The sequence below is a fragment of the Bos indicus genome, chromosome 8, assembly GCF_029378745.1.
Source record: "Bos indicus isolate NIAB-ARS_2022 breed Sahiwal x Tharparkar chromosome 8, NIAB-ARS_B.indTharparkar_mat_pri_1.0, whole genome shotgun sequence".
In the NCBI taxonomy this organism is placed as follows: domain Eukaryota; kingdom Metazoa; phylum Chordata; class Mammalia; order Artiodactyla; family Bovidae; genus Bos; species Bos indicus.
In genome coordinates, this window is record NC_091767.1 from 78206268 (window position 1) to 78223067 (window position 16800).

Consider the following 16800-nt stretch of genomic DNA (forward strand, 5'->3'; position numbering starts at 1 on the left):
GTGACATTCTGGCAATTTGGAGATGTCTTAATTCATTACTCAACAACACCCTTCTTTCTAACCAACATTTCAAACCCTTTCAACTTACAGGGGAAAATTCAAATGGCACATCCTACAACCCTATACCCTGTATTTAAAGAACTTACTTTTTCTTCTAAACATGCACAAGTCACAACCCTGTATTTCAAACATCTGTCATTGTGAGTTTTACACTCTTCCTTGTACAACTGTTATCTGTGTACCTTGTGTCTCATCTCCCTATTAGACTACAGTTCCTTTAGGGGAAATATTTGTGTTCTATTGGGAGAGACTGCCTGGTTTTGAAGACAGTTCTAACTTGCCTTGCCCACTTTCCAGCTGTAGGGCTTTGGGCAAATTGCTTAACATCTCCAAGACTTATTTCTCCCAACCTCCAAATGAAGATAGTGATGTCTCTTCTTAGGTCCAGCAGGATGTCTGAATAAGCAATTGTATGCCCAAGGCTTGACATAACATCTCGTATGCAGCGGATGTACAATTAATGACCATCAGCCTGACTTCCTCTTGCCCTTATTCACCCTTGAACCTTCCCCAGCATCAAACACAATTCTTTACACACAGAAGCTTAAATGGTGAAATGAGGAAGAAAAAAAAAAAAATGTTGGAGTGAAAGATGCTGAAAGTATTGAAAAATCCTTTAAGGAAAACAAAATTAGCCCTACCTTTGAAAATACAAGTTTTCCAATAATCATATTGAAGAGGAAATAGCGTAGTACTCTGTTCGGCATATTAGTTGTATAGTAACCAACCCATCCAGAGATGGAAAACACTTGGGATGCACCCAAAAATGTTGTCTGTGATCCTTTCCTTTTCATTCATCACATATCATGAGCTCTACTAATCATTGCCTTTCTGTGGAGTTGAGGCAGATCTACAGCCATCCTGGGAAGCTGGCAAGGAATGCCAGAACTCATGAAGTGCCCACTGGCTCCCACTGTTTCTTAGGCTAAGTGCTTGCCCCATTCTCTTGCATTCAGAGCTTTCCTTATGTAGAATAACTTGCTTTTCTAGAATTGGCTTAATGACTCCAAGGAACTTTTACTGAATGGCCCCACTTTCAGAACACTTGTTTGGCCCCTGTCATCTCTGTTTATCACATTCTGACCACATTATCATGATATCTGCATTTCTCTTACCCTTACTAGAGTATGTGCACAGAGAAGATACTCGATATATTTAAGCTCGGATAAACTGTTCACAATTAAGACATAGAGTAGGAAGGCCACTGAATGCACACTGGTGTGTGTGTGTGTGTGTGTGTGTGTGTGTGTGTAGTATGTGAATTAACCCCACCAAAGATGAAACATGTCTTTCACAATGGAGCTTTCATTCAGAAGTACATTGGTAAAGGCCAGCTAACTTGAAAAAGTCAGTTAGGAATATATAGTGGCTACCAGTTGAAATTATTGAAGAAAGGAAGGTTTCTGTTTGGAGAGCATAGAATGGAGGATCCCAAATGATAAAACAGACATCAGCATAGGCCCCTCAAATGGACGATAATGCATAGATTGGGAGGGTGACAGAGGGCATTAAAGGGGTGTTTTCCATCCTCAGTAGCAGGTAGAGCATTAGGGCTTAGGGACACAGGGTTGGAGAAGTAGGCAGATAAGCCTGTCTGGCCCACCTGCCAGAATCTTGTACAATCACTCTGCATAATTATTCTTGAAAATACAAACATTGCTGGGGCTGACTGACAAGTATTGTTCCAGCAGGGAGGGCTGTCAGGGCAAATCAATCCAACTCTACCACATGCCAGAGTGTAGAACAGATATAATTTTGGCTGTTAGGGGCTGTCAAAGCGAAGGATGTGCCGTATGTGTATTTTGAAGTGTGGTGTTCCCTTTAGTCTAACAGCTTGAAAGATTTCTGGGGCTTTCCCCCTCTCTGGCTGTTTTCTACAAGAAGTTTTGAGTATTTTAATTTCAAATAACTCAAGTCTTTTATCTAATGTGAATTTCAGGTTAGACTAAACCCAATCTTACCTTTCCTCCCATAGCTGCTCTGCACTCATTCAACACATGATTTTAAAATTTGATTTAGGAGGTAAAGGTCCTTTGCTGCCATTGGATGTCATAAGGGGTATCCAAGTAGGTACCTGGTGCACTCCCAGCAAGGCAAACTCACCTTATAAGAGTCTGTTTTGTCCATCACTAGACCCAGGGCAAGGCTTAGCCCGAAGGGTCCCACTGGGCCTCTTGGGAGTCCCTGAAAGTCCACTTCCTCCTTCAGTGGCCCAGCATCAAAGCTGAGGCCCTTAGAAGGGGATTCACTCAAAACCTTTCCTCTCTCTGAATTTTTCTGCTTCATCCATCTTATTGGATTCTCAGTGACTTCCCCAGTCATTGTCCCACTAGTTTTCTTTTCCTTCCTTCCCTCCTTTTTCCCCCTTCCTTCCCATTTGTGGTACCTATTTAATTTCTTTCTACTATTCTCCTTGGGGCTTCCCAGATGGTACTAGTGGTAAAGAACCTGCCTGCCAGTGCAGGAGATGCGAGAGACAAGAGTTCGATCCCTGGGTTGAGAAAGTCCCCTGGAAATGAGGAAATGACAACCTGTCCAGTATTCTTGCCTGGAGAATCCCATGGGCAGAAGAACCACAGTCCATGGGGCCACGAAGAGTCAGACACAACTGAGTGACTGAGCATGCACATTCTCCTTAACTTACAAACACCCTCAAATCTCTCCCTCCTCAAAATCCCCCCAGTACCCATCCTTGAGAGTCACCATGTCATCCCTAGATCCACCTGTCTGTCCCTACCCCAACCCTCCACTTGTGGAGTCTCCACTCACCACCTCCACTTCCTAACCTCTCACTGAATCCCTGGCCCCAGAAGTCTGCCTTCTGCTCTCTTCAGGCTCATCCTTGGCCCTTTCTCCTGCCTGCCTCATTTGTCCACTTTGGTCTTGTTCTAAGGCTCCTTGTTTTCTGACTGTCCCTGAAAACATCAGGATTAGTCCTTGGTGACTTCATCTGTTCCCTTTGGGGTCACAGACTTGATCTCAGCCTCCCTGTGGTCTGTCACCCTGAGCTGTGTGCATTTCTTGGACAGGAGACTGGAGAGGAAGGATGAATGAGTGGCTGGATGGAGCCCACCTTCCAGCTCAGCATGGGCCTCTGTGAGAGGGAGGTCTGTAGTTACTCCTAAACTTGCCCCTCTGCCTTTAGTTCGACTACTGCCAGAATCATTTGTTCTTGCCACTTTTCTTCCATGCTCAAAAGTCTTCTAGATAGGACTTACATATAAAACAAATCCAAGGATTCACTGATTATGGAACATGAATGTGCTGAAGCAGACCTAAAATACTGTTTAATCTAAACTCTTTTATTTAAAGACAAGAAAATGAAGGCAAAAAGCAGTAAAGTCATTTGTCCAAGAGTCCGGACTTGTTAATAAGGACTTCAAGGTCCTCTGTGATCCAACCTCATCCTCCTTTTGCTACATATTGTCTGCTCCTTCTCTTTAGGAAAAAACAGGACAAATCACAATTTCTTAAATCCCACTGTGGGCTTTTTTCCTCCTCCTGCTTGCTTTTTCTCTTCCCCCTCCTTAAGTGCCCTCTTCTCTACCATTCTCATCTCTTGTTCAATCACTCATCTATTTTTGCATGTTCATGTTATTATTTATTCATAAAATAGTATTGATTGCCTAATATGTTCTAGGCCCAGCAGTGGGTGTGGAAAATTACATCTCTTCTTTCACCCCATCCCCAAAGCATTCCTGAGTAAGCCCATAGGCATTGATTTTTATGCCATTATGATGATAAGCAGTCTGGACTCCCTGCACAGTGTTTGACTGAGGGTGGTTTTTGTGTCATATGTTTTTTCCTTATTGAGCTCTGCCATAAGAAATATTATTAGGATGCTCACTATTTACACTACAGATGTTGTTAAGGACATTGATTTTCAATGTAAAATCCATTTGATGTATTCCTTTCAAAACTAAATTCCATGAAAAATCTTACTTAGAAATTTCTGTGCTCTTACTTATGAGTAGTCAAAATTTTATAAATTAGTGTGTTTCCCTCTTGGCTTCTGCTGCCAGGAAACTCAGAGTCAAATTATGGCAATTTTAATAGCTATGTGGAACATTAGAATCTGCATATTTGCATTTCTACTTATCTTGTTTTAGCCTTCTTTTCTGTTTTCTCTGACTTGAGTTCTTATTTAAGTTTTTCTTTTCCCTTACATGATCACATAAATTACTTGAAATCGCTTTAGTCATGTCCAACTCTTTTGTGACCCCAGGGACTGTAACCTGCCAGGCTCCTCTGTCTGTGGGATTCTCCAGGCAAGAATACTAGAGTAGATAGCCATGCCCTCCTCCAGGGAATCTTCCTGACCCAGACATCGAACCCACATCTCTTATGTCTCCTGTGCCTCCAGTGGGTTCTTTACCACTAGTGCCACCTGGGAAGCCCTAAAAATACTGGAGTGGGTAGCCATTCCTTTCTCCAGGGGATCTTCCTGACCCAAAGATCAACCCTTTGTCTCCTGCATTGCAGGCAAATTCTTTGCCATCTGAGCCACCAGTGAAGCCCAGGCTATAGTATATGCTTAATAAGGGTTTGTTGAACTAAAGTGATAAATGTAGACCTATGATTCCCTAGGTGGGCAAATTCAAGCTCACTTTCTCTTTCACTTTGTATGTTGTAAGAAGGCCAAGGAAAGATAAAGTATTGTAGTGGAAAGAATTTAAACTCTGCCTGTTACCAGTTGTATAATACAAATTCAGTTCAATTCAGTTCAGTTCAGTTCAGTCGCTCAGTTGTGTCAGACTCTTTGTGACCCCACGGACCACGGCACACCAGGCCTCCCTATCCATCACCAACTCCGAGAGTTTACCCAAACTCATGTCCACTGAGTTAGTGATGCCATCCAACCATCTCATCCTCTGTTGTCCCCTTCTCCTCCTGCCTTCAATCTTTCCCAGCATTAAGGGTTTTCAAATGGGTCAGCTCTTCACGTCAGGTGGTCAAAGTATTGGAGTTTCAGCTTCAGCATCAGTTCAGACGAGTTATTTAGCACATGTGATCCCCTCCTTGTTACTTTAATCTGAAAATGGAAATAAGCATACCCTACTAGATTGCTGTGAAGATTGATAACCCTCATAAACCTCTCAGCACATTTCCAGGCCCTTAATAGCAATCAGCACATATTAGGGTCTCTCCCTTTCCTTCCTATTTCCTTGTTTCATTGGAAATTGCACTTGGAAAAGGATAAGTGGATTGCTCTATGACCACAAGTTAGTCAATTAATTGTAGTGTCATCTGTAAAATAAATGTGACTATTGACCTCATTCAGAGGGATATGAAAATTAATCGATGGTAATGCACATTGGGATTTTTTGCTGAAAATTGCTTAAGAATGGCTCAGTATTGTTTCATGTTTTATTTTATCATTAATGTTATTTATGAATATTTGGCTTTGTCTTGTCCTGGTGTTTTTTACATCTCTGGTCTTAATCACGTTTATTTTCAATATTATCCAAACTTATATCTTAATAATAAAAATATAGATGAAATTCAAAACCATAGTTCCCATCTTTCATATAAATTAACTTTTTCAAGGTAGATGATTTAACCTGTTTCAATATGCTCCTTATGATATAGACATTAAGATATTTAGTAAATAATTTTTGTTACTTGCATTTAAAATCAAGCTCAAGCATGTTTCATAGCTTTGGCATCCTACTTTATGTGCTAATATTTTATTTTTATTGGCCATTTTGTAATGATATTCTTCATTATGAGATGCTTGATCCATTTCAGATGATAAATATGAACGTTTCAAGTATTTCTAGTTGAAGAGATAATTAACTGAATGATATACCTGTTTTCACTTTATTGGCAGGGAATGCTCACTGCACGCAATCTCAAATAGGGGCTTGTGTTACAGAGTCCAAGGTCACTCTCCTGAGAGTTAGGGGCTCTGAGTTCTAGCTTGGCCACTTTCTAGCTGTGTGGCCCTGGGAAAGTCACTTCACCTCTCTGAGACTCACTGGCCAACTGTCAAACATGAGGGAGTCGGACTCAGTGATCTTTAACTTCTGTTTCCATCACAGCATCTAGTCCTCTGCACTGGAACTGCTGAGGCAGGCCGTACATTTAGGTTTGTAGGGAGACATAGAGATTCCTCCTAATACAGAACATTATTTTCTGGGGTATATTATTTATACAGTCCTACTAACAAATATAAGATGTCTTTCCTTTTAACTGCAGAGTAGTTGGCATATATTAAAGATTCCATGAATGTCTCAATTTAAGGTCCATGTGATGAGTAGGAAATTTCCAGGGGGACAAGGTTCTCTGTGAAACTCTCTTACTGAGGAAATGGGAGGATATGTTTCCTACTTCAACCTTAAATGGGTGGAGTGATATTTATTTATGTATTGTGTTATTTTTAGATTTAGTAGTAATGAATATAGGCCTGGGTTGAACTATAGCCTGCATGTATATATAGGATATTTACTTTTGGGAGAAATTGATACTAGGAATTTTATTTAAACCACCTGAAACTACAAGCATCTCCACCAACTACTGGAACTTCTTTGTGACAGAATGCATTTTTCAGTGGCTGTAATGTGATACTAATATAAAACTAGAAATCTACTCAGTTCTGGTACTTGGGAAACAAATGCCCAAGTGCAGTGAATTTCCACCCTGGAAAATTCCATTAATGATAAAGATATCCACAATATTTAGTCCCTCATCTCAATTATTACTTCTGGTCATCACTTTCTCCCTGATTCCATGAATGAAGTCGCTCAGTCCTGTCCGACTCTTTGTGACCCCCTGGACTGTAGCCTACAAGGCTCCCCAGTCCATGGAATTTTCCAGGCAAGAGTACTGGAGTGGGTTTCCTTCTACAGGGGATCTTCCCAACCCAGAGATTGAACCCGGGTCTCCTGCACTGCAGGCAGACACTTTACCATCTGAGCCACCTGATTCCATAGAGTAGATTTATTTGCACAATAATCTAATCACACCCTTTGTTTTGGCTATATGAACATACATAGATCAGTCTGCAGACCACAGGAGTTTGGTGGTCCCTACACCACACACACCTCTTCTGGGTACTCTTATCTTTGGCAAGGTGAATTTTAAAAAGATACTTTTTATAAAAAAAAATTATTTAAAGAAATCAACTATTGTCTTGATTTTTCCCCTTCAAATCTAAGAAGCTATTTATGGTAGAGTCTGGGCGTTTCATTTATTTATTTTTGTTAGTTATTCATATTGTGTTTGAAGTGGTTTTACTGGAGTCTCCAAAGTTAAAAGCAGAGCTTTGACTGACCTAAGAAATAAAGAATGTAAAAATTTTTAACATACTTACCTGATAGCTTATTTATCATGGAATCTTTGGGCTTCCGTGGTGGCTCAGATGGTAAAGAATCCACCTGCACTGCAGGAGATCTGGGTTCAATCCCTGGGTTGGGAAGATCCCCTGGAGAAGGGAACAGTTACCTACTCCAGTATTCTTGCCTAAAGAATTCCATAGACAGAGGAGCCTGGTGGGCTACAGTCCATGGTGTTGCAGAGAGTCAGGCACAACTGAGAGACTTTCACTTAGACTCACTTGGCCAAGGATACTTTACATAAAATGAACCCAAATGTTCCTAGGACCCTTTAAGGTGTTATTCAAAGCGCCTGTCCACAGTGAGATTGTCTAGAATAGAAATCAGTGCATTGCTTTTTTCATTAAGAAAGTCTTGGGACTTCCCTGGTGGTCCAGTGATTAGGACTCCACACTTCAACTTCTATTCCCAGCCAGGGAACTAAGATCCTGCATGTGTGCAGCTTGCCCCCCACCAAATAATGATAATCAGATCAGATCAGATGAGTCACTCAGTCATGTCCGACTCTTTTCGATCCCATGAATTGCAGCATGCCAGGCCTCCCTGTCCATCACCAACTCCCGGAGTTCACTCAGCCTCACGTCCATCGAGGCAGTGATGCCATCCAGCCATCTCATCCTCTGTCGTCCCCTTCTCCTCCTGCCCCCAATCCCTCCCAGCATCAGAGTCTTTTCCAATGAGTCAATTCTTCACATGAGGTGGCCAAAGTACTGGAGTTTCAGCTTTAGCATCATTCCTTCCAAAGAAATCCCAGGGCTGATCTCCTTCACAATGGACTGGTTGGATCTCCTTGCAGTCCAAGGGACTCTCAAGAGTCTTCTCCAACACCACAGTTCAAAAGCATCAATTCTTCGGTGCTCAGCCTTCTTCACAGTCCAACTCACATCCATACATGACCACAGGAAAAACCATAGCCTTGACTAGATGAACCTTTGTTGGCAAAGTAATGTCTCTGCTTTTGAATATGCTATCTAGGTTGGTCATAACTTTCCTTCCAAGGAGTAAGCGTCTTTTAATTTCATGGCTGCAGTCACCATCTGTAGTGATTTTGGAGCCCAGAAAAATAAAGTCTGACACTGTTTCCACTGTTTCCCCATCTATTTCCCATGAAGTGATGGGACTGGATGCCATGATCTTTGTTTTCTGAATGTTGAGCTTTAAGCCAACTTTTTCACTCTCCACTTTCACTTTCATCAAGAGGCTTTTTAGTTCCTCTTCACTTTCTGCCATAAGGGTGGTGTCATCTGCATATCTGAGGTTATTGATATTTCTCCCGGCAGTCTTGATTCCAGCTTGTGTTTCTTCCAGTCCAGCGTTTCTCATGATGTACTCTGCATATAAGTTAAATAAGCAGGGTGACAATATACAGCCTTGATGTACTCCTTTTCCTATTTGGAACCAGTCTGTTGGTCCATGTACAGTTCTAACTGTTGCTTCTTGACCTGCATACAAATTTCTCAAGAGGCAGGTCAGGTGGTCTGGCATTCCCATCTCTTTCAGAATTTTCCACAGTTTATTGTGATCCAGAGTCAAAGGCTTTGGCATAGTCAATAAAGCAGAAATAGATGTTTTTCTGGAACTCTCTTGCTTTTTTGATGATCCAGTGGATGTTGGCAATTTGATCTCTGGTTCCTCTGCCTTTTCTAAAACCAGCTTGAACATCAGGAAGTTCACCATTCACGCATTGCTGAAGCCTGGCTTGGAGAATTTTGAGCATTACTTTACTAGCGTGTGAGATGAGTGCAATTGTGTGGTAGTTTGAGCATTCTTTGGCATTGCCTTTCTTTGGGATTGGAATGAAAACTGACCTTTTCCAGTCCTGTGGCCACTGCTGAGTTTTCCAAATTTGCTGGCATATTGAGTGCAGCACTTTCACAGCATCATCTTTCAGGATTTGGAATAGCTCAACTGGAATTCTATCACCTCCACTAGCTTTGTTCATAGTGATGCTTTCTAAGGCCCACTTGACTTCACATTCCAGGATGTCTGGCTCTAGGTCAGTGATCACATCATCGTGATTATCTGGGTTGTGAAGATCTTTTTTGTACAGTTCAATTTTAAAAAAGAAAGTCTTACTCCCAAGAAAAAATCAGCTAAATGCCATGCAAACAGCCAAACCAAACTTCCCAATGCCTCTCCTCTTAGCTGCATTGCTGAAAGACACAAGATAAATGGCAGCTGAGTGTTTGTACAACTTGGGCAAACTATTAATACTTCACCTGTCTGTGCCTCGGGCTCTTAGAATGCCAGTATCAGGAGGCAGAGAGGGAAAATGTGAGCAAGGAGCTCAGTGAATGAGTGGGGTAGCCAAGATGTCATAGTGAGGGGCTCAACGTGGTACAGGCTGATGGCTCCCTAAGACAGATGCTTTCAACTGGTTGGGGCTCTAGCAGGAGATGGGGTGGGTGGGGGTGGGTGGGTCATGGTCAGACATCATGCACAAAGGCCTTGATGTACCTGGGAGTGAAGGGTGGGGATGGCTTTCATTTGAGAGGGCTGGAGGGAGAAGTTATGGGTGTCCTCAGGCACGTTATGATGGTGGTGTTTTAGCTGCTAAGTCGTTTTGTATCTGACTCTTTTGCGACCCCATGGAACTGTAGCCTGCTGGTCTCCTCTGTCCATGGGATTTCCCAGGCAAGAATGCCTGAGTGGGCAGTCATTTCCTTCTCTAGGGTATCTTCCTGACCCAGGGATCAAATCTTCCTGACCTGCATCTCTTGCATTGACAGGCATATTCTTTACTGCTGAGCCATCAGAGAAGCCCATCCTCAGCAAAGCCAAGGTTTTATTGGAGCTGAGGAGGTAAAGAGAAGTTTAAGGAGAGATTTTGGATACAGGGACCTACTGGATAATGGGCATTTCATCCAGAAGAACTGATGGAAGGACTTGTGAGGGAGACGAAGGGGTTAGCATTGGCTCTGCTTGGGGCAATTATGAGCAATTTGGCAGTTTGAGGCTGGATAAAGAGGGATGGTCTGAGAGGGTACCGAGGATTTCCTTTGGTGATTGAGGGAAACAGGCAATGAGGCAGTTTGGGATATGCTTCAATGCTCTCCTGGAGGAGAATGGGAAGAAATTCTTAGCTCAAGTGTGTGATAGCTTCAGACTAGTTGTTCTTCCTACTCCTGACATCTTGGAGAATTGAGCTTTTTTATTGCCTGCACATTCAATAGGATTGTTGTCAGTTAACTGAAATAATAAAACTGAACAGTATTTGTCTCTTGCTTCTATTATCATTTGGCACATTTTCCAACAAATATTTGGATAGCACCAGCTGTGTGCAGAGCACTATGAAACCCTGGCAGAAATGCAAATACAAACAAAAACTTGTTACCTGTGCCCCTCAGTGGCTTCCAGTCTTAGAAAAGAGGAATTCCTTCTATTTAGATGGAATACATTGGCAAAAGGCCACTATTCATGTAATCTACTATATCCCAAACATAGCAAAGCAAAGTAATGCAAAATAGCCCATTTCTTAAAGATGTGTCTACTGCCTTCAAGGTCAGTGTGGTAAAACTGGTCTCATCAATTTTAGCTTGGAAGATGATGAAGTTGTGGCTTTATCCATAGCTTTAGAAAGTTATTTCCCATCAACGTTTTTTACTGCTTGGAATGAAAGAGAGGGTGGGGGGCGTGGGTAGGGATAGGGAGAGAGGGAGGAAAGGAAAAAAAGGAAAAGGAAGGAAAGAAGGAAAAAGAAAGGAGAGAGAGGAGGAGGGAGGCAAGAAAAGTGTAAATCAAATGCAAGAAAAAAAAGTTAAATACTAGCCTTGATCTGGTTAGAGTGTAAAGTAAATCAAGTGGCAATTTAATTCTCAATGAACATATGACAACCATGGAGTTAAATATTAGATTTAAATAGGGCAGCTAATTTTCTGCAAGAATTACATTCATCTCTTTATATGGGCACTCTTCCTAATGAACACATCTTTCCCCTCTTAAATTCAGGCATTGCTGCTGGAGCATGAGAAATTAATATACATTCTTAGATTCATTAATAATGTTGCTCATAAAAGACCTTTTGATTTTTATCACCCTGAGTTCCCAGAGGCCCAAGGAAGCAGCCATAGCTCCAAACCACATGAATTATCAGGGGGAAAATCCTATTAAAGCAAAACCTTAATCACCACCTGCATTTTATATCAAGTTGTATCTAAGAAGAAACTGTATATACCATATCCATCAACCTAGCATGGACAAATAAATGGTGTTACAGTCCTTCCACAGAATATTACAAAGTAAAAGCAAAAGAATTACTACTACCACTACACACAGTGTAATTCAGTCTCAAGAACAATGTTGAGAGATAGACTAAGACAGGGAAGGATGCATGTAATATGAGTCCATTTATTAGCTTCAAAACAAGCAACAGTCTCTCACTGGGGAGGTGTCAGTGGCAGCAAACCAACAAGGGAAATGATTAACACAAAATTCCGGATGGTGGTGATCCCTGGGACGTGAGTAGGAAATGGGTACAATCCAGAAAGAACACAGTGGTGCTTCAAAAGCTCTAGTGATGTTCTGTTTCTTAATGGAATGGGAACTTCATGGGTATTCATGTTATTATCATTATTAAAACTGTAGAGATAAGTTTTGTATTTTCTTTGGAACTTTTGATAATTTGAACTGGCTGTTGAACTAAGCGGAAAGGAAGCGGGAGGTTATTTTCACTTTTTACTCTTTTATTTACATACTTCCCTTTCTCTCATCACACTTAGCATAACTTACAGCTGAAAAAGAACTTTCTGGTGCAGAAGAAAAGTTACAGACTCTGGGCTCAGACAAACCTGAGTTCACATCCCAATTCCTCCATTCCCACACTATGAATCAGTGACATTCCTGCAGACTCAGTTTTCCCATGTATAAAATGTAGGAAAGAATGCTTCTAAGAGTCCAATATTGTTGACTGCACATTCCAAGCTCTAGAAGGACTCACAGTCTCTTTAGTCAGTCTGCCACTCAGGGATGAGAAGTTCAGAAAAGCCTGGTGGCGGTGACCCAGTGGAAGCCCTGGGCTCAGGGATCCAATGCTTAATGTGCTGGGTGACGAGGCCCAAGCTCACACTGTGGAGTCCTCTATCCTCTGCAGAGTCTTTTTTTGGGCTTCTCCACCAGCTCTGTCCTGAGAATCATTCACTTGCCTCCCACTGGGCTCCCAAAGAACTGCCTTGGGATTGCCTCCTGCCTCCTCCAGGAAGGTGATGGATGAGTGGCATGGGCTAGCTCAGCTCTACATGAGAGGAATAGTCCCCCTTCCCCTGATGCTTCTGTACATGTCTCTTCTTGGCTTTGGACAGCCAAGGCTAGAACCCGCTCTTAGAAAGGAGCTAAGGAAACCAGCTTTTAGCACAATGGGCTAGACATTTCTGGTCTAAACAGAAAGAGTCACCAGAACTCAACCATGGAGCCCACCACGTGAGGAAGCAAAAAGTGAGGTGAGGACACAGCCTTCATCAGCAATGCACAGATCTTGCATTTTCCCTTCGTGTCCTCTGAGCCTGTCTCCCTCAATATTTTGAAGGGGCTTAACAAAGGCTTAGGGCTTCCTAGCTAGCTCTCTGCCTTTCCCACTAGACATAACTGATGAATATATGCAAAGCATCTGGCTTGTGAGAGAGCTGCCATTCATATCCATCCCCTTCTCAATTCTCCCCTTTCTTGGTCCATAAAGCTCATGAATTATGTTTTGCAGCCAACAGCTAAGTGATTCCTTTGGTTCTATCAAAAACAGTGATTCCATTCTGGAGAGCAAGCCTAAACCACCGACTGCCTGGAAGCCTTCTGGGTGGATCTTGAGGATGGATGCTGAGTTTATCCTCCAGTTTTCTATGTGTAGAGGAGAGACTTTAGGTCTGTGAGCTCAGGATGCAGCCTGCCGACTCCTGCCCTTTGCCTTCAGCTCTGGCTGCCTCGATTCCAATTTCCGTTCTGTCTTTGTCTTACAGTTGTTCAGCACATCAAGCGACACAACATTGTCTTGAAAAGGGAGCTAGGTGAAGGAGCCTTTGGAAAAGTTTTCCTTGCTGAATGCTATAACCTCTGTCCTGAGCAGGACAAGATCTTGGTGGCTGTGAAGGTAAGCGAACACTCCAGAATGTCTCATTACCCATGGTCACTACTCACATGTGGAAGTGTTGCTTTATTTTATTTCATCGCAGTGACCATTTCAGGAGCAAAGTATATCTGCCATGGTAGATGTGTCCAAATTCCTTTAAGTGATGGAGAGTGGAAAGGATGTTTGGGGCACAGGGACAATGGGTTCTGCTCAGGAACATCTTTCCAGCCTGCAGGCTGTGGATATCTCTGAGCTACTCTCCCCAGTCAGTGTTAACTGAACTCTGGACAGAAGTCAGTGGGGTCAAACACAATCCAACCCACTAAACCTGGAGACTTCGCTTTCTCCTCAGATTGCCCGGAGCATGTCCAAGTTCAGCTGGAGCTTGTCTCATGTTCAGAAGACCTGGAAAGGACACTGTGGCCTTCACTTCCCTCTCTCAGCCTCATTTCCGCTGAGATGTTTTGTTATACTTACTTTGTCCCTTCCAAATATCTCCAAGGCCCCAGACATGGCATCTGGAAGGGGAACATCTCTGGGGGATGGATCTTACCGCCCTAGGAGACACGAGATTTTATTGAAATACAGAAGTCTGAAAGTCTTTTGTCATAACCATTTCTCCATAAACTCTAAAAAGGAGACCTGAGGAATCCCCTGGCAGTCCATTTGTTGTAAAGCTCCATGCTTTCACTGCAGACGATGCAGGTTCGATCCCTGATCAGGGAACTAAGATCACACATGCCACATGGCATGGAAAATAAAAATAAAATAATGAATGCATATATGTTAAATTACAATAATTCTTTTAAAGGAGACCTCATCTTCAATATGGAGAAGGAAATGGCAACCCATTCCAGTACTCTTGCCTGGAAAATCCCATGGATGGAGGAGCCTGGTGGCTGCAGTCCATGGGGTCGCGAAGAGTCAGACACGACTGAGTGACTTCCCTTTCACTTTCCACTTTCATGCATTGGAGAAGGAAATGGCAACCCACTCCAGTGTTCTTGCCTGGTGAATCCCAGGGACAGAGGAGCCTGGTGGGCTGCCGTCTATGGGGTCGCACAGGGTCGGACACAACTGAAGCAACTTAGCAGCAGCAGCATCTTCAATAAAATTGTAAAGTAATTAGCCTCCAATTAAAATAAATAAATTTATATTAAAAAAATAAAAATAAATAAACATTATTGAAAGGGCTAAAATTTCCACTGGGCCCCCTAAATCACAAGGATCAACACAAATAGCACAAAAAACTTCAGCATATCTTTTACATATGCACTGTCAAAATGTTTTAAAAAAATCACCAAGGTACAACTTATGTAAAACACTTAAGAGAGGCATATGTTTATAAAATGAGTTAAGGGCCAAATGAATAAGTACGTGGCTAATGTAACAAAATGTAACTTCTTGACCCAACGTAAGATGATTGAGTTTTGGTTTTTCTTTGTTCGTTTGGCCAAACGCAAAGTATTTATACAAATGGCATTTATTTCCTCATTATCACCAGGACAGCTTTCTTTGTGAGTTGATGGATGTGTTTTATTTATTTATTTATCTTTCTGGTCTTTTAATGTTTTAACTTTTATTCATTTTTAATTGGAAGATAATTGCTTTACAGAGTTGTGTTGGTTTCTGCTGTACAACTTCGTGAATCAGCCATAAGCATATCTATGTCCCCTCCCTCTTGAACCTTTCCCCCATCCCCACCCCACCCCAGCCCTCTAGGTTGCCACAGTGCTCTGAGCTGAGCCGCCTGTGTTATACAGCAACTTACCACTAGTTGAACATTGTCCTGGCTATAATGAGGAAATAAATGCCATTTTACACACGGTACTGTGTATGTTTCAGCGCTACTCTCTGAAGTTGTCTTACCCTCTCCTTCCCTCATTGTGTCCACAAGTCTGTTTTCTATGTCTTCTTCTCTATACCTGCCCTGCAAATTGAACTGAGGTGGATGAACCTCAGTTCATCCTATTATACAGAGTGAAATAAGTCTGAAAGACAAAAACAAATATTGTATACTGACACATATATAAGGGAATATAGAAAAATGGTACTGAGGAACTTTTCAGTTTTTAAAAGATACATATTCCATTACTGTTGTATTTAGCCTTAAAATACTTTATGCGTAATGGGTAACTGAGGAGAGAAATAAAATGATTCTTGAACTTTCCCAACCTGCAGACTAAACACAGTTTCTGTTACAGTTCATCCTAATGAAACACCATGCATCTGCTTTCCTTGCCATCAAAAGTGACTAAGCCGAGCGGTTCAGATACACTTAAACTCTCAGGAAAGGCTCCTAAAAAGCTCTACTTTGGGGTGAATAAAGGACAGGCCTTTCTTGGGATGAGAAATGTAATATCTATGAAATAAACATCATCTCAGTAAGATAGGAAAGTGGAGGGGGTAGTGAGACAGAGGAGAGAAGAGGGGAAGGGAGATGTGGGAGAGAATCAAGGTCAAGCGGGGTGAGTGGAGTGAAAGGAGGATCCTGCAGGGACCCTGAGGATGTTTAATTCCTGCTGCTGAGATGGCTTCCTCTTTTCTTCCATTGACTCAAAAAGTTTGTTATTTTTTTTAAAGCACAAAATGTTCAGAACATTTGGCAGTGTTATATCTGCAGTCTTCGCTTTCTTCTGCTGTTATCTTTTTTTCCCCCTTTGGAAAAATGGGACCAAAAGGTGCCTCTATTTTTGGAGATTCAGAGCCCGATACAAGGATAGAGCTGGAAGACATTCTGGGAACATGTAACCCCAATCTCGCATGTGTCATAGACAAGGACAATGAGGACCCTGGGGCCAAGGTCTGGGCCATGTTTCCCGCTGATGTTTGGAGGCCATCCAGGAATCTGTTCACTTCATGAGGTCACAAGGTGAAAGCTTTGAATGTGAGAAAATCGTAGGAGATGAGGGAAACCTAGAGGATAGTGTAGGAATAGCTGAGAGGCCTCAGCTCGGTAGTGTGTGCTCAGTTGCTTCAGTCGTGTCCGACTCTTTGCGATCCCATGGACTGTAGCCTGCCAGGCTCCTCTGTCCATGGCATTCTCTAGGGAAGAATACTGGAGTGGGTTGCCATGCCCTCCTCCAGGGGATCTTCCCAACCCAAGAATCGAACCGACATGTCTTATGTCTCCTGCATTGGCAGGTGGGTTCTTTACCACTAGTGCCACGTGGGAAGCCCTCAGCTGGATAGAAATAGACTCAAAATTTCTCAGCGGGTATCGCCTTTCACGTTCCTGTTATTTCTAATTCTGTGCTTGCTCCTCTGTACTTCTTGCAGTGTCCTTAAGGAGCCAGTGCTACACAGCTAAATCCAGGGCACCTTTAACTCAGACATCACTTTTCCTTCCAA

At 42.4% G+C, this 16800-nt stretch overlaps 1 protein-coding gene across 8 annotated transcripts in view; it reads left to right on the forward strand.

Annotated features, from left to right (window-relative positions):
* Positions 1-16800, forward strand: part of NTRK2 (neurotrophic receptor tyrosine kinase 2) — a 413238-nt gene that overhangs the window by 290823 nt on the left and 105615 nt on the right. For all 8 annotated transcript variants that reach the window (XR_011568150.1, XM_070795052.1, XM_070795054.1 and 5 more), the window contains one exon: positions 13340-13470. Coding sequence is in view for 7 of the 8 variants with exons in the window: in XM_070795052.1 (XP_070651153.1) it covers positions 13340-13470 (131 nt within the window). In the remaining variant the exon portion in view is untranslated. The remainder of the gene's footprint in view (positions 1-13339; positions 13471-16800) is intronic.